The following is a 26863-nucleotide window of genomic DNA, read 5'->3' on the forward strand; positions in this document are numbered from 1 at the left end:
AAGTGATGTTGACTTTCTATATACTTATTGGCCTTTTGTATTTTTTTTTCTGTGAAGTGTCCCTAACTGGCTCTTATATTACTGGTTTATATTCTTCATATATTCTGGATAAATATTCTTTGTTTGATATGGATATTTTGAACACTTTATTCCAATCTGTGACTTGCTTCTTCATTTTCTTTTTTTTTTTTTTAAGATTTTATTTATTTATTTGACAGACAGAGATCACAAGCAGGCAGAGAGGCAGGCAGAGAGAGAGGGGAGGAAGCAGGCTCCCTGCGGAGCAGAGAGCCCGATGCGGGGCTCGATCCCAGGACCCTGGGATCATGACCTGAGCCGAAGGCAGAGGCTTTAACCCACTGAGCCACCCAGGCGCCCCTGCTTCTTCATTTTCTTAATGGAAGCTTTTGATGAACAGAAAGTTTTGATTTTGATGAAGTCTAATCTTTTTCTTTGTTAGTGCCTTTCATGTCCTATTTGAAAAAAAAAAAAAAAATGTTTCTCTACCCTGATTATAAAGATTTTCTCCTAGATCTTTTTCACTTGGTCAGTTACATTAATTTTTCTGTAAGCTGTTAAGTAGAGGTCAAGGTTTCGTTTTTGTTTTCATGATTTTTACAGTAATTCAATACCATTTGTTGAAAAGATTATCCTTTTCCCTTTTAAATACATTGGCACCTTTGTCAAAAATCAAAAGAACTTTAAGTGGGTAGGAGAAGAATCAGTGAAACAAGATGGGATTGGGAGGGAGACAAACCATAAGTGACTCTTAATCTCACAAAACAAACTGAGGGTAGCTGGAGGGAGGGGGGCTGGGAGAAGGGGGGTGGGGTTATGGACATTGGGGAGGGTATGTGCTTTGGTGAGTGCTGTGAAGTGTGTAAACCTGGTGATTCACAGACCTGTACCCTGGGGATAAAAATATATTATATGTTTATAAAAAAAAATAAAAAGAACTGCATATTGTTCTCTTTCCGGTTTCTCTATTCTGTTACATTGATGTATTTGTCTAAATCTATGCCAAAGTTACACCGTCTTTATTATTGAAGCTTAGTAGTAAGTTTGGAAGTCAGATTGTATAAGTCCTCCAACTTTTTCTTTTTCAAAATTGTTTTGGCTATTTTGAGGTCCCTTGCTGTTCCATATAAAATTGGAGTCAGTTTGTCAATTTATACTCCCCAAAAAGTGGCCTGTGATTTTTAACTGGGATTGTACTGAATCTATAGATCAATTTGGAATAGCAAATTAAGCAGCTTATGTTCTCCTATGTAAAGAAATCTATAGGTGGGCAGTCCAGATATGATACATTACTCTATTGCACTGTTTAGAACACAGGCCCTTTGCCTTACTGCTCAGGGGAACCTGGACTGTCTCCTCATTGATACAATATAGCTAGTGTGTTACCTCAGGTTTGAATTATGCAATGCAGGAAAAAGTAAGAGGAGGGCAAAGGACAAAAGGTAAAACATGTAAGGCAGCTGAATCTTTCATCTTTAAAACATCTTTTCTTGAAGTTCCACCTAACACTGCATACTCACATCTCATTAACCTGAAATGTTTTTGCATATCATTTCTATCTGCAAAGGAATCTGGAAAAATGTTTTTGTGCAATGACCCTAAAAATTCAGGTTCTGTTAGTAAAAAACAAGAGGATAAATTACATTGTTGAGTAAACAACTAGGTATTCTGTACAAGTAATAAAAGTTCTTTAAAAAAAAGTTCTCCTGAAAGACTGCTAGCCTCTGAGTTAAGAATGCTAGTGAAAGACCAGGTTTGGTGGAGAAATTCATAGATGATATACTAGATGGCTTTAAACACTGAATTATATCACAACACAAAATTTGAAAAATTCTAGACCAGGAGTGTTTGATGTTTATAAAATAAAGTGAAGATATTTTGGCATCTGGTTTAACAGCATTAAGAAAATGTCATCTGTTTGTAAATGAAAGTAGAACCTGCTGCCCAAATTTAAGACTACTTCATTCCATTTCCTTCTACAGACTAAAAATAATCTCAAGACATGAAAAACAGCTGGTTATATACATATGTATCTTAATGATGCCTTAACAGATGTGGATGTCCTGCTTATCTGAAATAGGTCATTGTTTTCAATCTACTTCAAGAATGCACAGAAGATTCCAAGTAAAGAATCCGTGTATGTTACACGGAACTTTAAAAAAATGCACAAATAAGATGTTCCAGTGTCAGGCTGGCTAAGGTTTAGGGAGGTAGAAAGAGAAATAACAGTGTTAGTTGATAGAGTCAGGGATATCCGGGGTGATGGATATGCAAAGCAGATAGAATATGATGGCTCCTAGACTGAATGACTCTGAGAAACATTTTCACTTTCTAGATAAAGTCACCTACAAACTTTCTATTTTCTTGTTAATTCATATACAACGTGCTACAAAGATACTCTATTTTCACTGATTTCCATGAAAATAGTTGTTCTTGAAGTGTACTGGTGGTATCATGATTAAAAAGATTATACATATTGTTGGTTTACCTTAAAAGATACAGAGAAGAAATGATTGATATGGTCATCTACTATACTCCTATACATCAGGTTTCTCTATTAACCACAGCTCTGATTCTGGTTGTTTCCATTCTTCTCCAAGCAGTGTATTAAAACTGAAAGGCTTGAAGTATTCCAGACGATGGCTAAACACAAAGAAAAAGAAGGTGGGAACTGAAATAAATTATGCATTTGTAAAATAGTTGTCCTGAAGGGCTATTTATTTGTCACATATGTGACAGAACAACATTATAAAAATACCAAAGGTAAGAGGAATTCTAAGTGTAAAACTTTCTCACTCTTGCTATCAAACATTCAGCTCTGAAATTCACCCACATTTCAAAACACTCTCCTCTTAATTCTAGAAAAGCTCCCTCACAGCTGAGGGAAGAATTAAAAATCAACCCTCAAAACCTGACTGATTCTATCTAGCCTTAAACAAGTATTATACCCTTAGAGATGTTTTTACATTTTAATTTTGATACACTTTCTATGCTATATAGAAAATCATTTTAAAGTTTCAGCTCTGTAACTTAGAGGATTGACTACTTTGCCAAAGCAAGAGAGGTGAATGTAAAAAGGATTTAATCCTACTTATTTTCTTTCTAGGAAAACCATTTAAGTATTGTGGCTTAATGAGGAGACAAAGGCTTGACTAAATGTTACAATGGGTCTCAGCTGTGCAGGAAATCATTCTGCACAGCAGACTCTACCTTGATTCTACCTTGAACAATGGTATACTCATACTTTCATCTAGGGTAAGTCTCTAATAACTTATAAATGAGAAGCCTGAATACAGGAAGGCATTAGCTGGTGAAGAACCAGAGAAACAAGCCATCTTGTTTTGAGGGCCCTGAGTAAGTTGCATCTGGATTCCTGTCCCATTCTGCTACCCTGACCAGACTGAACCAGGCTGAACCTGGTTTAGAGTCACACTCTCAATCCAGAATTAAGAAGTTAAGGAAACCTCCAGTTATGAAATGAATAGGTCACAGGGATAAAAAGTACAACCTAGGGAATATACTCAATGGTATTATAACAGCATTCATTGTGCAGAGACTGATGGTAGCTACAGTTGTGAACATAGAGTAGTATATAGATTTGTTGAGTCATTATTTTGTACACCTGAAACTAATGTAACATTGTGTATCAACTATACTTCAATTTTTTAAAAATTAAAACAATAAAAGAGGTTAAGGAAACAACAGAGATGGATAAGAGGTAGCAAGAAGAGAAAAGCAAAAGGGAAGGATAAGAAAAAGGGTTAGGACTGGGGACAAAAGCAAAGGGAAAGGTGTGTCAGGCAGAATAAAGGAATATACTAGAAAAGATAAAGGCAAAGTGAGTGAAGTAAGAGCATAACAGGAAGGAGAAAGCTACAGGGAGAAGGACAGTATAGCACTTTCTAAAGGTAAAAAGGCAGGAAGTCAGTCTACCATGGCACAAAGCTCACCAGGATATCTCTGTTAGGCTCTCGTAAACAGGCAAACTCACCAGACTGGGCACCAAGCACACGCAGAGAGATACAGAGCAGGAATCTCAGCTTTTCCCTAGTAAAGCATTTGCCTTTACTGTGTTTACAGCAGTCCTTGAAGCACAAAGAAAGCTGGCCAAGAGCTACATTCTCCTTAAGTGACAGCTTCAGGAGCAAAGAGCTAAGACTCAAACTGAGGAAGTATAGGAGATACCTTAGCTTACATGCCTGCTGTGCCACAGAAGCCAATATCTCTTGTGATAACAACTCCACTATTACAATTTCTAACAGCCCCATGGGAAACAAGACTTCTAAAGGGAAATCCCAAAGACATGCTGCCCCTATCAGGTGTTCAGAGTTTATTCATAATTCCTCTCAGATCAGAATCAATTCACCAATTAAGGGTCATTATTATGACAGGCAAAATTGCCTAGAAATACAGTTGACATTTTTATCTTTATGAGGTTACCAGAGAAAGTAAGCTAGAAAGTTAACTGAAGGTCACATTCTCAAACCGCAAGAAAGGCTTTATTAACCCTTTACTCATACTAGAACACAGATGTCTCTGGCCATTTAACTCTGAAAGGAATCATAAATGAATTCGCAATAATATTTTGATACTTGCTGTTGCAATACTCACTAAGCAAGATTTTTCTCATACCACTATGGAAATATAAGTGCAGTGCTCTACTGACAGCAGTAAGAGAGACTATGTCTGTCCAAAGTCAGTCTGTCAAGTATTTACTGAGGACCATCAGGGAACATATGACTCTACTAGATATTTGAACACATATGTTTTCTTGGAGTGAAAAATGTTACTACTGTTCTACCCATAATTAGTTTACCAAAAACTCAGAGTTGGAACCTATCTTCATTTAATTTCTACTTACAAATCAGGTTTTTGTCCTTGTTGCAGTTCATGTTGAGGTATCGGGTAAAGAGCTTCATAGTTTCTTTTATCTGTTGATCCATGAATTGCAAATGAATTGAATTTTGTCACATTTGGTGGAAAATAACTCCAAGGAAGATAAGCTCTGCCTTCCCATTTTGTCTCTCCTCTAGATACTTTGTATGACAGAGCAAGTTCTTGCTACAGAAACAACATGTGAAACACATAAGGTAAATTCAGATTTATATTTTAAACATTCTATTTAAGATATGTATCTTTTACATATGTATCTTAAAGATTACATTTAGGGATTTTTTTCTAATATTTTTATTTACTTACTTTCCAGACATTTCTTCTTCCAGAGAGTAAGAGTACCAAATGTTGTCCATGACTGTCAAAATTAAAATTTGTCATGAGTGTTTGAAAGAAACAAATGTTACCTTCTTTACTTTCCTTCATATCTGCAATATGTGCTTATAACTCAGTTTCCAAATAATTAAAAGATGCAAATGAATAATGGATAATTAAAGAGAGGACTAGTGTGCTCAGTTACTTAGAAATAGCATCTTTGAGTTTATCATTTTTCAGACAACTGCAGTGAAAAGCATAAAGCTACACATGTCCAGACTGCTTTTTATATTCTGTAAATAAGAATTTATATAAAAAAATACTTCAACTGGTTAGATGGTACAAAGTATGAAAAAGGGGTGGAGAGTACCATAGTATCCAGTACTCATAATAAAGCCCATTTCAAAAAATATGTACTCTAGGAGAAGCTGGCACCAATTTCAAAGTCTGAATCCAATAACTTTACTAAAGGCTACTTCCATGAAGGGGGGGGGGGGGGGAACTATCTGAAGCTCATTAGGAAGATAGAAAATAAAAACATAGATTGTCTACTACAGGTCAACAAGTTGAAGATTTTAATTTGTATCTATTCTCTTGCACAACTGTCCTCAACCTGCCTGCCTCTTGTATTTTCCTGCTTTTTACCATTAGTTTCAGACACTGGTGACACATTTTTCAAGATAAACAAAATATAACCTCATGTGAAATTCTATTAAGAGAGCATAATTGGGATTAATCAGGTCAGTTAGAATCAAAGGATTTTAAGTAATTATATGAAGCAAATTTACTGTCAGTGGAAAAGACTGAACATTTCTACTCAGATGCTCTGTTGTGATCTTTTCAGGGAAGACTTCCCTTCAGTAAACTATTCCAACAGAAGACAATTATTATTTTTCATTTAAAAGTTCTCTGCTTATTTTTATTATTATTATGCAACTTTCAGAATATCCTAGGAGGGATAAAAGTCCTTGCAAATCAAAACAACAATATTCTTCATGTTGCTTTCCCAGAGGTTAATTAACTGTCACAGGAGTTCATTGTCAGAAGCAAAACCATAATAATTGATTGATAACTGTCCTATAATATATGAAGCCACATTACTCTACAGATTTTTAAACTTATTAATAATGTAACTTAAAATATATTTTTAAATTATTAATTTTATACATGTTTATCACATAATTTTAAAACAAAAGGGAATCTAATTATCCTATTCATCCATTTTCACTTTGTGAAAATAAACTGATATTATCATCTAATGAAATTAAAACTAAGGATAAAACTGGAATTTCTAACATATCCAAGTTCTTAACCGCTTTCTAGACAAGTAATAAACCTATTTGCCTTAGCTTTTTCACCTGTTTGATGAAAATAATCACACAGCAGTTGAAGTTTTCTTACCTCACAAGACAGTTAAGTCATATTTTTCAATAAAAGACACTGGCATGTTAGTTAAAAGGTGACAAAGATATATGATTATTCTCAAAAATATAATTATGAACAGCTAGGCTTTCCACATTAGAATTAGCAAGAAATCAAACTAAGGGAAAAGAAAATGATACCTAAAATATTTAAATCAACTGTTTGGGACTCTGCCCACCCTACAAAGGGACAGAGGCTACCGAATATTAGATACTGAAAGGTATTTAAAGGTCATTTAAAATGAAAAGTGGCAATACAAAGAAATATTTCATTACTAAATATTTTACTAATTTAGAATTTGTTATCATGTAGATAACAAGTAGGTATAAATTTACTTTTTCACATATGCAGGGAAAAGAGTAAAGTAAACAAAGTAAACAGGGTTTCCAAATGACTGGTTAAATTTGAACAAAAGAGTCCAAGATTAATATTTTTAATAAGTCTAAAAAAAACTATGTGTCATTTAATTTTTATCCCTGGCACTGAAGACAAAGTGATGTAGTATACACTCAATAAATGAATGATGAATAAAGGAAAGAATATGCAACACATAAAATTTATATAATTATGCAACACATAAAATTTAAGTTTAATCTAGTTATTTAAAAAAATTCCTTAAAAGAAACTAGTTCAATTCATTGTATTTATATCTCCCTTTATTTCTGAATAGGTAATTCATAATGATATAAATTTCATAATAAGTAATGAAAGACAGTTCCTGTTATTTATAATGATTTTTCATTTTACCAAAAAACTTTCAATTTATTAGAAAACCAACCACATTAGTGAATTGAAAACAGTATCAATGTAATATTTTCAAACATTTATAAAATATGTTTTACTTGAGAATAAAGTATATGTAATTCAGATTAGCATTCTTCCTTTTGGTTGAGCTTTTAACATGAACCATATAATTTATAACCAGAAATTAACTATATTCAAATTATGAAGCTGTGAGTTAGAAAAAATTTTATACTTACGGACAAAGTTCAACTTCTAAATACTGTTCAGTTATGTCATTCAAGAAAAATGCTTCCACAACTTTTGAAAACAGAGAGAAGACATGCCAAGAAATTTAATTCTACTTCACTAATAAATTATTTTTTTAGAGTATAAAGTGAATTAACTCATTATTTTTAACTATAATTCTATCTCATAAGAAAAGGGGGAAAGCAAATAAATACACATTGCCCGGAAGAAGAAATACATAAAAAACAAATCACCAATTTTTCCCATATCAGATTGTCCTAAGATTAAAAATATTAATAAAGCCTAGTGTTGGGTGAGGTTCTTAAAGAAACGAATGTTATTACACAGACTTTGAACCAGTTATCTTCTTCTAGGATTTAATCTTAAGAAATAATCAGAGAACTGGGAAAAGTAAGTATAATGCTATTCATCTAAATATTGCTCAAAAATAGAGAATGATCTACATGGTTATTTCCTATGATATAAATAAAACTATTACACAGGAGAGCTGTTAAGTAAGTTATGGAATTCATATATTCCATGCAATAGAATATAATGCAGTCATTACAATAAAATATACAGTTGAATTCTTTTTAATATTTTATTTTTTTATTTGAGAGAGAGAGAGATGGCAAGAGAAAGCAGGAGTGGGGCAGGGGGAGAGGGAGAAGCAGACTCCCCACAGAGCAGGGAGCCTGATGCAGGACTCAATTCTAGGACCCTGGGATCATGACCTGACCCAAAAGCAGACATTTAACCCCCTGAACCACCCAGGTGCCCACCAAGTGGATACTCTTAATAAAAATACCAAGAGGGAAGGAGGTATGGATTGCTGCTACACCCACACACCAAAAAAAACCCAGACACTTAGCTCAAAAAGTAGTTTAGGGAAGGATTCCTGGAGAGGGTGCTATCTAAGCTCCACCTTGAAAGATGAGTTGGAATTGGGGGAAGAAGAATGATGGAAAGGACATTCCAGGGTGAAAGAGAAGTGCAATCAAATGTACATGATTAGGAAATATCATCCCTTAAAGAACTACAAGCAGTCCGGTCTTCCTAGGCAAATATTTCAATGCACAGAGAAGGAATGCTGCAAAGAGAATAAGGGGCTAGGTCATGAAAAATCTTATATAAAGATCATAATAAGAAGGGCGAAACTATCCTGAGAGGACAGGGAGCCTGAGAAGGTTTGCAAGGACCTGAATTATGAGTTTGAATTTTCATTTTAGATCCATCACTCTGGCTTCTAAGTGAAGGATGGATCTAAGGGTAAAAAGACCATAAAGGGTGCTTTGACTAGCCCAAGTAAAAGATCACAAAGGCCCAACCTATGGTATGAAGAGTGTGAATGAAGAAGAGGTACTAACTAAATCAGAGAAATGTTAAGGAGGTGAAGCTGGTAAGACTCATAAATAAATCCAAATATGGAGAGTGAGAGAAAAGGTTATCTTGGAAAGCTCTCATATTTCTATATGTAGTAAACTGATGTATTATAGTGTTTGAGCAACTGGGGAAAGAAGCAGGTTTATGAAAGAACTGGATGAGTTGAGTTTAGGACTTCTTGAGTTTGGTGTCTGTGGTACCTCTGGTAGATAAGTCACACTAGTGTCTATACCAGCAGGTAGCTGGTATATACAAGTTCTGTATCAGTAAAACATAACATGTTTTACATATGATAAAAATTAACACTGACAAATATATGCTATACAGATGTTAGTATGGCCTACAGGAACCATCAAAGCTTTTTTTTTTTTTTTTTAAGATTTTATTTATTTGACAGAAAGAGATCACAAGTAGGCAGAGAGGCAGGCAGAGAGAGAGAGAAGAGGAAGCAGGCTCCCTGCTGAGCAGAGAGCCCGATGTGGGACTCGATCCCAGGACCCTGAGATCATGACCTGAGCCGAAGGCAGCGGCTTAACCCACTGAGCCACCCAGGCGCCCCCAAAGCTTTCTTTAAAAGAAATGAAACCTATATTAGACCTTGAACTAAGTGCATGAGAGGCAGGGGATGGGGAATAGAATGAGAAAAGGTACATGGGTGAGAATATGCATGGATAGTAAGACAATTAGCCTTTCAGAAGTCAAGCTTTTGGTTGACACATGATTCCACTTACATATTGAATCTAGAAAACAAAACAAATGAGTAAACAAAAGGTAGAAATAAACCCATAAATACAGAGAACAAACTCAGGGCTGCTGGGGGTGGGGAGAGTGAGGGGTACAGAGGGTAGGGGGATGGGCAACACGGATGAAGGAGAGTGGGAGATACAGTCTTCCAGTCACGGAATGAATAAGTCACAGAGATAAAAGTAACAGCATAGGGAATATAGACAGTGGTACTGGAACAGTGCTATGGAGACTGATGGTAGCTACACTTGTGGTGAACACAGCATAATGTAAAAACTTGTCAAATCACTATGTTGTAAACCTGAAACTAATGTAACATTGTTATATTAAAAAAGAGTTTTTGATTGAATAGGATAGCCCAATTTATGAGTATTCTGAAAGCTTAAAGGAAGGGTTTGAATTTCATCTCAGGGATAGTTATGGTTTGCCATCTGAGGAGTGGAATCATAAAGAGTATTTCAGAAAGATAAGTTTGGTAGCTTAATTATGATACATTAGAAGGGGATCATAGAGCAAATCTGGCACAGTGTAATTTTATGGCATGTCCTTTAGCCTTCATTTGACATGTGAGATTAATTGCCAGTATAAAATAAAAACTACATTTCCTATTAAGGCTGACAGTATTTCTATAATAAGTAAAACATCCCCAAACTTCCACAGAGAAGGTTTATAAGGTTAAAGTAGCAATTCAAAGATACTTAAAGACAAAACAGAAATGCTGAACTCTCCTTAAAATAGGTATCAGAAGTAAACGAAAGAACTATGGCAGCAATTTAAAAATCTGGATTTGTCATTGCCATTTTTCAGTGTTCTAGTTACATAGCTTAAGTCACATAAGTGATGGTGAAAAAGAATGAGCGATTGGTAGAGAACGGAAGAAACTGCGCATGTCAGTTGCTCGTAAGAGCGCTCACTTTCTTACAATAATAGTTCTAGGAGAGGTTATTATAGAGATTTATGTTTGCAGTAAAATACAGTACTTCCACTTACCTTCATAATTCCACAGTTCATTGTAAGGTTTTCCTGGTTCTCCAAGTGGGGCTGGAGGATCATTGAAAAATGGAGCACTAACTTCCACCATCACTCCTCCATCACCTGGATTCAGCCTGACAAACACTGGCTCATGCTTCACGGGAAAACCATCCCAAGTGTACTGAATTTTAAAATCCATCTGAAGACTCTAAAGGAAAAAAGAATAAAACAAACTCTTTAACAATTTACAAATGTTTCCTTTAGTTGGAAATGAAATTTTCAATGCCAAATAGCAGGCAGGAAGACAGCAGAGTGACAAGAACATGGTTCTGAGAGTCAAAAGGCCATTTGTGTTATGGCAAACCATGGACAGGAGTTCTGTTGTAAAATAGGTTTTTGGATCCTAAAAGCTTTAGAACTAAGTCTAGATCCAGCCCAAGTTACCTTGTAAAGAGTATATCAAAATCATTTATTTTATTTTTTCAATGTTCCAAGATTCATTGTTTATGCATCACACCCAGTGCTCCATGCAATACGTGCCCTCCTTAATACCCACCACCAGGCTCACCCAACCACACACCTTTTCCCCTCCAAAACCCTCAGTTTGTGTCTCAGTTCACAATCTCTCGTGCTTTGTCTTTAAAAACTGTAATTAAGTCCACCGATGACACTGTTCATATACTTAATAACTATAAGCATTATGAGTTTCTATGTCATCATTTGTCTCTTATTCTAAAATGTGCAGGTGTCTGAATTATTGGATCCCTTGGGAATCAAGATCATTCTAATAAAATTCGATCTGATTAAAAAAAATAACTCTATAAGTCATCAGAAGCACTTCTGCTAACACTTGTTTCTTTGGCTAAAACCCTTTCTTTTTAGGGTGGGAGTTGCAGGGCAGGAGGTACTCCAACCATTTCAAAGTTAATAGAGTTTAATACTGTCTTCCTTGGTCTCAGGGTATAGATTTTCTTAGCTACTTCAATTGTTGAAATTTCACATATTAAATGACCACGTTTGGTTAATCCTTTATCTCCCAATTAGAAATGGGAATGGAATTAGCATTTAAACTTTGAAATAGACTAAATACATTTGATACAAGCAGTATTTGCATTTTTGCCTTTTTTCTAAGGATTAACTAGACATCCATAGCATTCTAGTAACAAAATTACATTTTTTTAAAGATTTATATATTTATTTATTTGACAGACAGAGATCACAAGTAGGCAGAGAGGCAGGCAGAGAGATAGGGAGGAAGCAGGCTCCCTGCCAAGCAGAAAGCCCGATGCGGGGCTCGATCCTAGGACCCCGAGCTGAAGGCAGAGGCCTTAACCCACTGAGCCACCCAGGCACCCCCAAAATTACATTTTTTATTAAACACTATATCAGGAATTCTATAAACATTATCTCACTTAATTTCACAACAAACTTACAGAGGAACCGTTTTTATCCTCATTACAAATCAAGAAACAGATTTGTCTGTTTGCCACATGGTTGGCAAACCATGAAACTGAATCAATGTAGTCATGTTTTCCCAGCTGAAGACATTTCAGGAATCTGCAAGGAGGTGCAAACCTCCTTTTAAGAGTGGTAGAGTCCCCAAATCATACGAGGTCCTTATGTCTTGTTCAGAAGATAATCTTGATTAGTAACAATGCTATTTCCAGACTTAAATTTCCCTTATCTGAAGTCTTTGAATGCATTTCCTCGTTTTATATGTTATTTTTACTGCAAATAAGTTAAGTTTTGGATAAATTTATTTCAATGAATAGATACTACTAGGTACCAATCATTGGGAGATCCAAATATATATGCTCTGTCCTACACAGGAATCCAAGATCTTTGAAAACCTTTTTCTAAAGTATATAGCTCTTCCTAATTTTTACTACATGTTAACAAATTTTAATTGATAACCTCAAAAACTTCAAAATAATTCTGGTATTACAACCCATTTGCAACTAATAGTACTTGAGAAGAGGATATATTTAGTAATTTATATTCTTTATTATTAAAGTAAGCACAGTGAGTGATAGGATTGTATAAATTGATTCTGATTTTTGTAGAATTTAGTACTGATTTATGTGGAATAAAAACCTCAATAATAAACTGATTCTTTTTGTTGTTGTTGTTTAAAGATTTTATTTATTTATTTGACAGAGAGAGATAACAAGTAGACAAAGAGGCAGGCAGAGAGAAAGAGAGAGAGGGAAGCAGACTCCCTGCTGAGCAGAGAGCCCGATGCGGGACTTGATCCCAGGACCCTGAGATCATGACTGAGCCGAAGGCAGCGGCTTAACCCACTGAGCCACCCAGGCGCCCTGATTCTTTTTTTTTTTTTAACCAACATTTTTTTAAAAATTTCTTTTCAGTGTAACAGTATTCATTGTTTTTGCACCACACCCAGTGCTCCACGCAATACGTGCCCTCCTTAATACCCACCACCTGGCTCCCCCAACCTCCCACCCCCCGCCCCTTCAAAACCCTCAGGTTGTTTCTCAGAGTCCATAGTCTCTCATGGTTCACCTCCCCTTCCAATTTCCCTCAACTCCCTTCTCCTCTCCATTTCCCCATGTCCTCCATGTTATTTGTTGTGCTCCGCAAATAAGTGAAACCATATGATATTTACTCTCTCTGCTTGACTTATTTCACTCAGCATAATCTCTTCCAATCCCGTCCATGTTGCTACAAAAGTTGGGTATTCATCCTTTCTGATGGAGGCATAATACTCCATAGTGTATATGGACCATATCTTCCTTATCTATTCGTCTATTGAAGGGCATCTTGGTTCTTTCCAGTTTGGCGACCATGGCCATTGCTGCTAAAAACTGATTTTCTTTAGTTGAAATATCAAAGCACATTCTTCATACATAAGTGGTTAAACTTCAATCCCAAATTTTGGTACTATTAAGTATCATCTTGAAGCATTCAGGAAGACATAAGAATAAATCAAGATATTAGAAAAGCTGATTAAATCTGATTCTTATACCAATATGCTGAGAGAAAATGCTATTCTCCTAACTTGGAGCTTGACAATCCTGGCAAATTATAATTTTGCAACTAGGAAGTTTTGACAGATTCATTCATTCTCCACAGAACCACCATATGTACAAAAATACTGTACACATTAGAATGATCCCTATCTTAATCAGTAGGGTTTCCACCAGGGAATTTCCAACTTCTCGCTCTTCAAGGCAATCATCTCTACGTCCACATGGAATTAAAGCACATTCAGTGATTGGATCCTAAAAATGGCCTGTAATTTCCATGCACATGTCTGGTCAGAGTGAGGTGTATTTTACAGCTTCAAATTAATTCTAAATGTAATCTTATCTGAAAGTTAAGAAGAATTTAAATATAAAAGCATAGCTACTCTAGTTGAGAGTATAAGGTATGGATACCTCAAGACTTTCTACTGGCCCTTTTCCCTGATTTTTTTGAGTAGTGTTTAAAATTACTGTAAGAAATGCCAATACTGTAAGAAGTGCCATGGCTGACATGCCCAAGGGTAGAATGTAATTTTGGCTTTAACTGCATAAAATGGTTTTAGTTTCCTGTTAGAATGACAAATTTGTTAATTTGCTTAAAGGACAATTATGTTAATCCAAGTGTGCATAATATTTATAACCAATATAACCTAAAAAAGTATAGTCCTACCCACTAATTTACAATGTAATCTAAAGATAACCTGGACCTAGACAGAAATAACTGATTCTCCTTCCAACTTCCAAGGGATACTGAGAACTGTCTCCTGAAGCTTAATTCTCATGACCTCTCAATTTTTTTGTCTGCACATGTGCTCATATGAAGTAAAGACAATTCTACTGTAAATGTCCTTTGTGACCTGTGCTAGTGTGTACCCCCTGCTCTACTTCCTGTCATTCTCTACTGCCTGTACATTGCTCTGTTTTGATTCACAGCATTATACCACATGACATATTTGTTTATTGTCTCCTCATTCCCAACTAGAATGCCTGTAAGTAATAGGAACTCATTATTTGGGACGCCTGGGTGGCTCAGTTGGTTAAGCAGCTGCCTTCAGCTCAGGTCATGATCCCAGCGTCCTGGGATCGAGTCCCACATCGGGCTCCTTGCTCGGCAGGGGGCCTGCTTCTCTCTCTGCCTCTGCCTGCCATTCTGTCTTCCTGTGCTCGCTCTCTCTCTCTGACAAATAAATGAATAAAATCTTTAAAAAAAAAAAAAAAAAGGAACTCATTATTTATTTATCAAGTGAATAATCACCTTAGTCTCTGGATCCAAAATTTCATGATTCTAAGAAATCAGCTGTGTTTGTGGTATCACTCTCTTTCAACCAAAACAACTATAAACAAGGTGATATATCTAGAAACTTCCTTTCAGTTTAGTTTATCAAAAGTTTATTAACTACTCACTTCTTTTGAGTACCATACCAGGTGCTAGGGAAATTAAGTATAAGCCTATGGGGAGTTAGAGATGATTCTCATGATTCTCAGAGATGATTCCAACCAAGGCTCATGTAGCTAAACCAGCTAGGTCTATTATCAGTTGGTTCATTTTGTAATCCAATTTAATAAGGTTGGATCTATATACCAAACTAAGTTTTAAATGAGTCCAAGATTTACAAATAAAAAACAAATTAAAAAAGAAAAAATGAATTTTTAAAGATGATCTTAGAGTAGAAAAGTCTTTTAAAATATAACCCCAAACCCAAAAGACATAAAAGAAAAGAGTGATATATTTGGCGCATAAAAATAAAAATAACAAAACTGAAAGCAGAAGTCTGCTTACACCCACCAAAAGAAAAGCACACCATTACAAAATCAAAAGACAGTTTCGGGAAAAAAATATCTTCAACATGTATTTCAGACAAATCAGTAACTTCTTTAATGTTTAAAGGGCTCCTAGAAATCAATAAGGAAAAAGATCAATATCCCAGTGGAAAAATGGGAAAAAACAGTTCGCAGAAAATAAATGCAAAATTTTCAACCTCACATGATAGAAATGCAAATTAAAACAACAATAAATTACTATTTTCACCAACTGGAAAGCTTGACAACATTCTGTGATATGAGGACTGAGAAATAATCACATTATTATTGTTGGGACATAACTGGTACAGCCTCTGGGAAGAGCAATCCCTCAAAATCTATCAAAACAAAAAAATGCAAATATTCTTTGATTCAGTAATTCTAGTTCTAAGAGTTATTACACGTGCACATATTCAAAATGACATAAGTATAAAGATATTCACTGTGACATTGTCTACAATAACAAAATATCATAAGCAATTTAAATACCCATCAGTAGATGAATGGTAAGGAATTTATGCTATATCATGGAATGAATTACTATGTACCTGCTAAAAAAGAGTAGAGCAACTCTATATATATATCTAAAATATATTAAGTGAAAACAGCAAGGTGCAAAAAGTATGAATTTATTTTATTAAAAAAGAAGACTATTTGCATCTATGCTTGTGAAAGTATACACTATCTCAGGAAGCATACACAAGAAACCAGTGATGGCAGTGGTTACCTCTTTTGAGAGAATTATTTACTTGAGACAACAGAGCAAGGGAGGTTTACTTTCAACTGTTGTTACTATGGATTTTATACTATGATAGACACTATTAAAAAATAAATGAGTAATTTAAGTAATGAGTAATTTAAATGAGTAATTTAAATATATTTTTGTAAAGTCCATTTTATGGCTGGATCTCTCAGAGTATGCAATCTACCTCTTCTCTATATTATATATGCTGAACATTACTGAAATGTCAGAATGAATACTGGGAATATTATTGAAGGAATATATTCATTCAAAGTGATCACCAGCCTATTACACAATTTTGATGCTAGTTGTTAAGACTTTCTTAAAAGAATGTTCATTGCTAATTTGTGTTTTTCCACATTTTAACCTCTACTCTCCAAATTACCCTTTCATCAAAAAAGTCACAATTTTTAAATTATTTTCATGCTTGTCTGTACTATGGACAGGCCTTATAGAAGGAAATTAAGGAAGAGAAATGAGAAAGAACTCCTAAGTGCCTAGGAGACAAAAAACGTTCCACAAAGGTTAAAATTAGGAAGTTATGGAAAAGATGTTTTCTCAACACAACGTTTTACAAGGAAAATTTCCAAATTCTTCTATTCACGAAATATTCTTTAGTTTCCTACAATAATTATTTTTCAGTTTGCATTCTGCTTCCACGGGCACCCCTAGCTTATAAAAAAAAATGGAGAAATGAGGAAGTGAGACGGAAAGCGGGAGTAAACTGTTCCAACAGAAGAAGCTGCTGAAAAATAAGTTAGCAGAGAAAAAGCTAACAAGACTAGGTCAAAGTGCAAGTAATGACTGAGGAAACACCGTGTAACAAGAAGAGAACACAGACCGGGAAGTTCTTTACCTTGCTCCACTCAGCTCGCGGCTTTCTGCAGAGGTGACTGGAGAGCCTTAGGCTCCGCCCAGATTCCTACACAGGCTGGGCCAGGGCTTGGAGGACTGAAGCCCACTCTATCCGGTTTTTGCCCGAGAACCTGGGTGGCTCAGTGGCTTAAAGCCTCTCCCTTCAGCTCAGGTTATAGTATCAGGGTCCTGAAGAGAGCCCCACATGAGGCTCTCTGCTCAGCAGGGAGCCTGCTTCCCCCCCATCTCTCTCTGCCTGCCTCTCTGCCTACTTGTGATCTCTATCAAATAAATAAATAAAATCTTATAAAGAAAAAAAGGAGGCTAAAAAAAAAAGAAAGAAAGAAAAATGTGAAAGGACCACCAGAAAACTCAATCACTCCACTGAAACTTGAGTGGTTTTTTAGATGGAGAAGAAAGGGTAATTCAGTAATATAAACACTGTGTAACAATCTTAAAATGAACTATAAATCATTAGGATTACAATAGAACACATACAGCAATAATTCACTTAATGTAACTAAAGGTTAACTGGCAATATAAGCAAAGCTGTAAATTAATTATATTACACTGGCCATAAACAATATTACCCTAAATGTAAATGATATTACATTGCTGGGACTACTGGGAGGCATATACATAGTGATTAAGGATTGTGACATTTTAATGCCTAGATTAAAATTCCAATTCAGGCACTTTCCATCTATGATCATCAACAAGTTACTGTAAAAAGGATTTTGTAAGTGAGATACATATATATATATATATAATACCTATATACACACTGTACACTGTGTGTGTATACATATGTGTGTGTGTGTGTATATATATATATTTTTTTTTAGCATAGTGCCTAGCATATATGTAGTAAATACTCAGAAAAGATAAGCTGTTATTATTAAAGTATATACAGGTTTGCTTAAAGAAAATATTTCTCAAATGCCTTTCGGTTAAGTTAGTCAGTTAAGAGTCTGTCTTTTGGCCCAGGTCATGATCTCAGGGTCCTGGGATCGAGTCCCACATTGGGCTCCCTGCTCTGCAGAGTCTGCCTCTCCTTCTGCCCCTCATCAGGCTCATGCTCTCTCTCACTCTCAAATAAAATCTTAAAAAAATAAATTTAAAAAAAGGAAATATTTCTCTGTCTCAAGTCACTAAAATTACAAGTTTCTTAAGTGCTTTTCCTATATAAAACTAGACGCAAGGCAGGATAGGCTAACTGACCCTTGATATAATAAAATATGGTTAAGTGCTCCAGAGATGTACAACATGGTTCTGGTTGGTTCAGTCTTACTTATCCTAGTAACTTCAGCATTTATCAACCTATTTTCCTTCATTTAGTGTCTCTTTCAGCCAAGACAGTGTGAACTTATTGTTTCTACACAGGATTAAAGGTAAGTAAATTCATAAAACAGTCATACATAAACTTTTAAACTTCTCTGTCCAGTCTGACCAGCAAACCCTCAGATGGTGAATGAAAAGATTACTCCATACACCTTAACAGGAGAAAGGAGAGGTCTGGGCACGAGAAGCCCTAGCAGAGAAAGGCCTTGTGCCAAATTTTGCCTCCACTTTTATTGGGGTCTTAGCAATACGTCAGGTGTAAGCACAAAGTGAGGAAGAAAGTGTAACTTTAATGGTCAGGATAATAACATATGAAGCAGCATGTGATAAGGATGAGGAGGCAAGGAGTTGGTGAAGTACGTGACCACCACAGGTGCTTGTTTTTCTTCAAAACCTAAATATTGACTCCCTTGATTAGGACCTTGAGCAGCAGTAAGAATTTGGCCAGGAAATTTGGCCATTTTCGGCCAGGAAACTTCAAAGGAGACCCAGTGTTCAGGGACTCCTCCTTTGTTTTTCAATTAGTCTCACCCAGGGAGGCACATACAAGTCAGATTTTGTCTATCCAAGCACTGTGAATTCCCTCACTTCTAAAGAAAAGGTAATAATTTATAGAACTACAGTATTTCCAAGTAATAGAATCACTCTGTATTTTGGTTGCTGAGAGTTACCAAAATGTCTATAGGATCTGTGGGTTTAATCCGGCAAGGATTCACTACACCTGAACTTCACAGTTACTCTCAGAATACCGTGCATATTCTACATGTTTAAGTAAAGTGATCACAATTTTCTTCTGATCTGAAAGAGCAGATATTACATTAACGTGTAGACAGTATTCAAATATTGTTCAGGTAAAGTATTACAGTAGACCATATGAAATTGAAGAAAATCACAATTTCATATGGCTCAGCCTAAATATAATTTACTCAAAACATGCTTTTAAAAATCTCTTTGGGGGAAAATAGCTTTTGTATTCATTTTACCGAAACTATGATTTTTGTTTTCTAAAAATCACTTTTGGTGGGAAAGGGAAATAAGGAGTTATAGAGATATAGAGTTTTAGTCATGCAAGATGGAAGAGTTCTAGAGATCTGCTGTACAACAATGTGCATATAGTTAAGACTGCTAAATTGTCCACATGAAAATCTGAGAGATTTCATATCATTTTTAAACAAGAATTATAATAATAAAAAAGGCAAGCTTAAAAAGAGAGCTCCCAATTTCTAGGCCATGCTTCTCTTGGCTGGTTAAAATAAACGTAATTATTTAATTAATTTATTTATTTATGAGAGAGAGAGCGCGCGCACAAATGGAAAAGCAGAGGGAGAGGGACAACCAGACTCTATGCTGAATGCAGAGGCTTGATCCCAGGACCCTGAGATCATGACCTGAGCTAAAATCAAGAGTTGAACACAACTGACTGAGTCACCCAGGTGCCACTAAAATAAACATAACTATTGTGTTTATTTTTATTTATTTATTTTCATTATTTTTATTTATGTTATCATTAAGAGCTTTTTGAAAATCTCTTTTTTATGGCATTTGATGACATCAGAGAATGTTTCATATGGTTTTGACCCTGGCTTAAATCTCCAACTTTATATTCTTCATGACGATTTCCACATAGTCCTGGGTGCTCAATGTCAATTTATTATAAAAAATATTATTAGTAAAAGCTATCAATTTTCAGGAGTTTTCTTACTGAAGAAATATATCTAACATAAAAACGTGAAATTGGGGCTAGAGCATGGTTAAATCCATACTAAGTAATTTTTCTCCCACATCTCATCCTTGTAGTCAGTTACACTAATAGATACTTTCCAAGCACATCCACTGAATTCTTTAAATTCATTCCTTCATCAGATATTTACTGAATGCTCATTGAAGTTCCAGGCACTCTGTTGGAGCCTGGAGACAAACTACAAAACAATATGATTTTTGACTGAAGGAAGAAGCATGAAGTATTAAGGAAACACCTTTCTTGGGAAAGTGGGTAGAGGACACAAAGGAACAAAGCAAGCAACACTAGAGGGAATACTTAAAGGATGAGTGGAAGCGTAACAATTTTGTTTAATAAGAATGAAAGATATTTTTTAAAAATCCACTGAAATACAAAAATCAGCAGAATCTTGTAAACCAGCTCCCCAAACTCTAAATCTCAAAACTGTAGCTTGTATTGAACTTAACCATATAAGCCAAATAGTTCAAGTACAGAGATAAAAATTCCAACTTCAGATATTTATTTTACACAATGGAAAGACCACTCATCATTTATATCCAGAAGGTTCTCTTTGCTTTCACCAAGAGTAATGTATCTTATCAACTTACACTGTAAATGTAGAATTAAGTTTATAACTGTTTGGTGCCAAATTAAACTACAATATGATAATATACAGATTTAAATGTAGGAGAATTTAAACACAAGCCCCTTGGGAAGTCAGTGAGGAGTTCATGAAGAAAGTCATACAATGACCTTCAAAAAAGAGTAGAAGTTTGCCCACTCCATCTCTCCCTCCAATAAATTTTTTGTATTAACTTCATGGCCACCAGACACCAGACCAAGTTCAATCTTCACGGACACAAAACTAAACTTTTTAAAAAATGATTTTTAGATCTATCTCCCTATGTAACAGCCAGTCTTTAGAGGAAGGGACCACCTCATTCTCTCAGTACTAAGTATGGAGAAAGCTTCAGGACTTCGAATATCTAACTGGACACAGCTGGACACATTTAAAAAATTTCTTAATACATTCTGCTAACATTACTTCCTTTATGTAAGAGTCTGCAAATAGGACAAGAAAACTTAAATTGTTAAAGAGAAAGCCAAATGGAGGGACCTCTTGACCTGTTTAGTGAAACTACTTCAATAAAAACAATCTTTTTTTTTTTTTTTTTTTTTTTTTTTTTAGATTTCTATCTATTTATTTAACAGATCACAAGCAGGCAGAGAGGCAGGCAGAGAGAGAGGAGGAAGCAGGCTCCCCACCGAGCAGAGAGCCCGATATGGGACTCGATCCCAGACCTTGGGACAATGACCTGAGCCGAAGGCAAAGGCTTTAACCAACTGAGCCACCCAGGCGCCCCAAAACACACAATGTATTAATGTATTAAAAAGCACTAACACTAGTAGCTAGCATTTTCACTGCTAGTGTTGAAATTTCCCCGCAGAATTAAGATAAAGCTTAAACCCAGACAAAATCAATTTTTAATACTGGAAATTGTCATTTACCCCTGAATATAAAGCTTTGCCTATTAAAATGTAACTTTTTTCTTCTTTTCGAGGAAGCAAAGTTATTCTAAAGAAATAACTGGTGAGTTTGCAGGATCTTTGGAGTGCCTTTACCTATATGCCTTATTGATATAGTTACATATTTAAACAGCTATTTCCTTCCTCTAAAAGACCCAAAGAGGCAAGATCGTACTTAGCTGCTGGAGTTTAAGCCCATAATCAAAAATCCTCGGGAGGGTCAGCCTTGGTGGCGGGCTCTGAAGCCTCCAGACTGGGTTCCGCCACCAGCCGCAGAAATCTACTTATTTTCCACCCACTCTTTGCCTAGCGGGTTCTCCCAGTCCAGAAATGCCAAGTATCAGAGATCCTGGGAGCATTTAAGATATGCATCAGATGCCCTACCTACGTTTACATCTTCGGGATTTTCTTTAAAACACACACACACAAACACCGGCTCCAACACAGGAACACGCAAGCCAGCGAGCTCGCCCACTGGCTCGCTAGTGGCTCAACCCGCTGTTACCCAGGTTCTCACAGCTCCGTCCGTACCTTGACAAATAGCCAATGGCGTGCAAGGACTCTAGGAAGCGCGATGGCGTAAGCGTGGACGTCCACGTGATGACGCAGACGGCGTTACCGTCTCCAAGGAGCGGTCCGGGGCACCGGTTTCAAAGTCGCAGGGCGGGCCGAGTGGACTTCCGCTGCTGGCCTCGGGTTTCCCCGTCGTCCTGGAGTCAGCCCCGCACACCAGACGCTCCTCCAAGGACGCCGCCCCCCGGCTGCTTGGCGGCTCCTTCGGCTGTCTCCTAAGTGGCCCGACACGACCCCGAGTGACCTGCGGGACGCCTGTAGCCATCCGCGTCCCCGTTTTCCCCGGCCGGGATTCGGGTGGCGGTGGAACAGAATTCACTTGGCGGGTCCCCAGCAGAGCTGAAATCTGAAGTCTGTTGCCTGAGCGAGGGGCTGGGCTGGGACTCGGGAGAAGAAGGCGCGGCGGGGAAGCCGCGTGAGGAGGATGCTGATGACACCGCCCGAGTGCCTGACAACCTCCGGAGCGTTGCGTTAGTTTTGTTTTCCCGAACAGCGAGTTCTGGGGTTTTTCTTTTTTGGTGATGGTGGTGCTGTTGGGGTTTTGTTTATTTTTGTCTTGAAGAAAGTGAAGGTGGTGAAATCTCCAAACTAAATTCTATCGAAATGGCTACAGAAATCGACTTTCTGAGAGATCAAAGTAAGCTCCGTATTCCTTTATTGAGAATTCTTACATGTAAGGTCGTCGTTGCTGACCAGCAGATATTTTTCTGATGCTTGCTTGGTGCATGGAAATTTGTAAAAACTTAAAAGTTAGCTTTGCAGAAAGCTTGGTAGTATGTGTGGGGATGTGTATATACTTAAGCAGAACCGTTTGGTAAATCCTTGGAGGATTCCTTAAGCTTACATGGGACTCTCCTAGACACTAAACATGGTTGTTTTGCTCCTCGCATGCTCTGGAGATATTAGAGTGCTAACGGCCAGGAATAGTTTCCAAGTCGGCCATTAGAACCTGGAGGCACAGTTCTGGCCATTTGTAAAGAGATGTTTATTGAACTCCTCCTGTTTTTAGTTGTGTGCCAGGCTCTATACAGGCAGAGCTGTTTCAAAGACGAGGAGGGCAGTTCTACCCTCCAGGAATTTAATTTGGGGAAGGAAATACCTAAATTCCATACAGTGAAGTGGCAGCAAGTGCTAACGCTTTTGCCTCCGTTTCCTCATAGGTGTTGGAATGATTAAATGAGTATTAAAATTTGTAAAAGGTTTGTAATACCTGACAGTAAACAAATGTGCTCAACAAGTATTAACTATTACAGGATTATTATTAACTGTGGCCAAAGGAAGGTGCCATTTGTCCTGAAACTTGAATAATACGAATTTACTAGATAAAGAACTGTGTCGATATCCCAAAGAGAATAGTATATTCAGCGTTGAGGGGATTACGAATGTGTTTGTTAAAGACTTGCGAGAACGTTGGCTTACATGGAATGTGGTTTATGCAGGCAAATACCAGGTGGAGCTGAAAGGGATGAATGGGACTGGATAGTGAAGGGCCTTGTCGGCTGTATGTGGAGTTTGGACCATTGTACAGGTTATCGGAACCACTGAAAGGAATTCGCTTGAGAGTAGCGTGATCAAATTGTGATTTGAAAAGCCTGGTATGGCTGTTACGAGGAATATGCATTATAGCAGAGCTGTTAGGTGACTTAACATACTGGTAAGAAGTGAACTAAGGTAGTACGGTGAGATTGGAGATTAGGGAATTTGAGAGAATAAGGTAGAGGGCAACTGAGGTTTTTGCTTTAAACAACAGGGAAGGTGGGAAAAAAGTGCTAAGTACCATTTTGGAAGCTTTAGAAACCAGTGGTTAAGAACTCAGCTTCTCAATTCATTCTGTCTAGGTTCGTATTCTGGCTTTATCTCTTTTCAGGTCTTTGACCTTTCGCAAGTTACTTAGCTCCTCTGTGCCTCAGTTTTCTCGTTTGTAAAATGGAAAGAATAGCACAATAAGGGTTGTAAGGATTAAATGAGATGACATAAATAAAGCATGGTTTCTAGTACATATTAAGTACACTATATATGTTATTTAAAATTATTGTTGCACTATAATGATACTGTAACATTAGCATTATTTCTCAAGTTTGAAGTGGGAATATCTGCCACCCTGTAAGGAAGACTGGCTGGCCACCATCTTGCATGGTGGGAGACAACAGTTTGGTGATGAGTTTGGTTGGGGTGGGGAGGGTTCCTGAGTCACTCAAACTATGAGTTTTGGAGGAATGAGCCAGCCATTTTTTCCTTTTAACTGAACCCAGTGTGCCAGTTACAGCTGAGTGGGTTACCCTAGTAGGCAAAACACCTTGACACCAGCTGCGGTGAATAAGGATGGCTTGACGTTCTCCCACCTATTTTAACCTTCTCTATACTGACTTCTTGATCTTGATTGCCTCTCTTCATTTGTTCCATTTGGATTAGGTGTTTCTCAACTGGCAACCCCTGTGATAAAGCATTAGCTTTACAAGTAACTACAGGCAATTCCAAACCTGACCATTCTTCTAGTAAACTCCTAACACATTTTCAGAACACCGTTCTCCCACCTCCATCTGAGAAGGGAAATCTGATAGTCCTTAGAGACCTGTTCAAAGAAATACTTATTTATCAAGCTAAGGAATGAAAAAGTCATTCTTGTAGCGGGGATTTGGGAAGTTTAGATGAACTTATTTGTTCTTTTCATTCTCCCTGAAGTGTTCTTCACAGAGCCAAATTTTTAATTTTTTTTTTAAAGATTGTATTTATTTATTTGACAGAGACCGCATGAGAGGGGAGGGAAGAAGGTCAGAAGGAGAAGCAGATTCCTTGCTGAGCAGGGAGCCCAATGCGGGACTCGATCCCGGGAGTCCAGGATCATGACCTGAGCTGAAGGCAGTTTCTTAACCAACTGAGCCACCCAGGTGCCCAAAAGTTTTTAATTTTTATGAAGTTCTCAAATTGTTCTTTTATGGATGTCATATCTAAGAAACCTTTGCTTAATCAACGGCTGCAAAGATTTTCTATGTTTTATTCTAAGAAATACCGTAATTTGGGGTTTTACATTTAGATTTATGATCCACTTGATTTAGATTTTCTATAAGGTGCAAGATAAGGGTCAAAGCTCACTTTTTTGCATATGAATGCAATTGAACAGATTATCCTTTCTCCCATCAATTACCATTGTACCTTTGCAAAAACCATTTGACCTTGGGACCCTTGGGTGGCTCAGTCCATTAAGTGTCTGCCTTCAGCTCACGTCATGATCTCAGGGTGTTGGGATCAAGCCCCTCATTGGGCTCCCCACTTAGCAGGGAGCCTACCCCTGCTTGTACTTGCATGCTCGCTCGCGCTCGCTCTCTCTCTCTCTCTCTCTCTCTGTCAAATAAATAAATAAAATATTTAAATAAGATCATTTGGCCTTATTTGTATTCATCCATTTCTGGACTCTATTCTGTTCCATTGATTTGTTTATCTGTTTGAGCACCAGTATTCCAGTGTTTTCATTATTGCAGCTTTGTAGTAAGTCATAGAATCAGATAATGTTAGCCTTTCAAATGTGTTCTTTTTCAGTTATTTTGACTGTCCTATGTGCTTTGCACTTCTATATGAATTTTAGAATCAGCTTGTCAACTTCTTCAACTAGATGCTGAGATTTTGAGAGGCATTGCTTTGAATCTGTTGATCAATATGTGTAGAATTAATATCAAATGATATTGAGTCCTCTTATCAATAAAAGGTATATTCTCTCCATTGATGTATCTATTCTTCTATTTCTCTCAGCAGTATTTTGTAGTTTTTCATATATAGGATTTGCACATCTTTAATCATATTGATCCCTATGTATTCTGTTTTTGATACTGTTGTAAATAGTATTATTCTTTTACTTTGGCATCTGATTTATCATTGCTAATATATAGAACTATGTCTCTTTTTTTGGTATATTATACTCTGCAACCTTTTTAAACTCACTTATTCTAATAGGTTGGTTTTAGAGCTCATTAAATTTTCTGCATAGACAATCTTTTCATCTCTTAACAGTTTTAGTCCCTTCTTTCCAATTTAGATGTCTTTCATTTCATTTTTTGGCTTATTGTACTGGCTAGAACTTCCAGTACAGTGTTGAACATGAGTGGTTGGAGTGGACATCCTTGTCTTTTTCCAAATCTTAGGGTTCAAACATCTATCTTTCAAAATTAAGTATGATACTAACTGTAGATTTTTTTATAGGTGTTCTTAAAAGGTTAAGAATATCCCTTTCTATGCCTAGTTTTCTGAGAGTTTATCAGAATGGATGCTGATTTTTTTTCAAATGCTTTTTTTGCATTTATTGAGAGGATCATATTTTTTTTTTCATTTTTAGTTTGTTAATAAGGTGTCTTACATTGATTAATTTTATTTTTTTAAGCCTGCCTTACCTCTCTTTTTGGGATAAACTTCTCTTATTCATGTATTATCCTTTTTATATATTGTTAGATTTGATTTTTTAAAAGTTTATTTAAAATTTTCATTTTCTCTTTTCATAAGCCCTTTTTTCCCCTTCTAATCTCTTTGCCTGGTTTTGGCATTAGGCAATGCTTGCCTTGTAGATTTTGTTGAAAAATATTTTGTTTTCTTCAATTTTCTGGGAAAGTTTATGTA

At 36.5% G+C, this 26863-nt stretch overlaps 2 protein-coding genes across 8 annotated transcripts in view; one reads left to right on the forward strand and one right to left on the reverse strand.

Annotated features, from left to right (window-relative positions):
• Positions 1-385: 385 nt before the first annotated feature.
• C1H4orf33 (chromosome 1 C4orf33 homolog) lies at positions 386-22196 on the reverse strand. Of its 4 annotated transcripts, none has more exons than XM_059168732.1 (6): positions 22074-22196; positions 10735-10924; positions 7629-7689; positions 5218-5269; positions 4880-5079; positions 386-2661 (listed from the first exon to the last, which is right to left on the reverse strand). In XM_059168732.1, exons 2-6 carry the CDS (start codon positions 10913-10915, stop codon positions 2556-2558), a joined length of 600 nt encoding a protein of 199 aa, XP_059024715.1. In that variant the 5' UTR covers positions 10916-10924; positions 22074-22196; the 3' UTR covers positions 386-2555. The 4 variants fall into 4 exon arrangements, with proteins under 4 accessions (XP_059024715.1, XP_059024685.1, XP_059024705.1 ...); XM_059168702.1 differs by having other exon boundaries at positions 22070-22196; XM_059168722.1 differs by lacking the exon at positions 22074-22196 and adding an exon at positions 17099-17341.
• A 111-nt stretch (positions 22197-22307) lies between these two features.
• The window catches only part of SCLT1 (sodium channel and clathrin linker 1), a 190038-nt gene continuing 185482 nt past the window's right edge, over positions 22308-26863 (forward strand). For 3 of the 4 annotated variants that reach the window (XR_009352134.1, XM_059168770.1, XM_059168777.1), the window contains exon 1: positions 22683-22895. Coding sequence is in view for 3 of the 4 variants with exons in the window: in XM_059168770.1 (XP_059024753.1) it covers positions 22862-22895 (34 nt within the window). In the remaining variant the exon portion in view is untranslated. Of the gene's footprint in view, positions 22896-26863 lie in introns of all 4 variants that reach the window. The other variant, XM_059168760.1, reaches the window with a different exon arrangement.

This window comes from Mustela lutreola, chromosome 1 (genome assembly GCF_030435805.1).
Source record: "Mustela lutreola isolate mMusLut2 chromosome 1, mMusLut2.pri, whole genome shotgun sequence".
Lineage (NCBI taxonomy): Eukaryota > Metazoa > Chordata > Mammalia > Carnivora > Mustelidae > Mustela > Mustela lutreola.

Bases quoted from the DNA above. Each gene is read 5' to 3' on its own strand.
- C1H4orf33 (XM_059168732.1), bottom strand. From the start codon at position 10,915: ATGGATTTTAAAATTCAGTACACTTGGGATGGTTTTCCCGTGAAGCAT. The intron at 5,080-5,217 runs GTAAGTAAATAA...TTGTTTCTGTAG, and splicing joins GAAGAAGAAATGTCTGGAAA to CAAGAACTTGCTCTGTCATA. The intron at 2,662-4,879 runs GTAAGTAGAAAT...CTTTGTGTTTAG, and splicing joins CAAGGACAAAAACCTGATTT to CCATCGTCTGGAATACTTCA.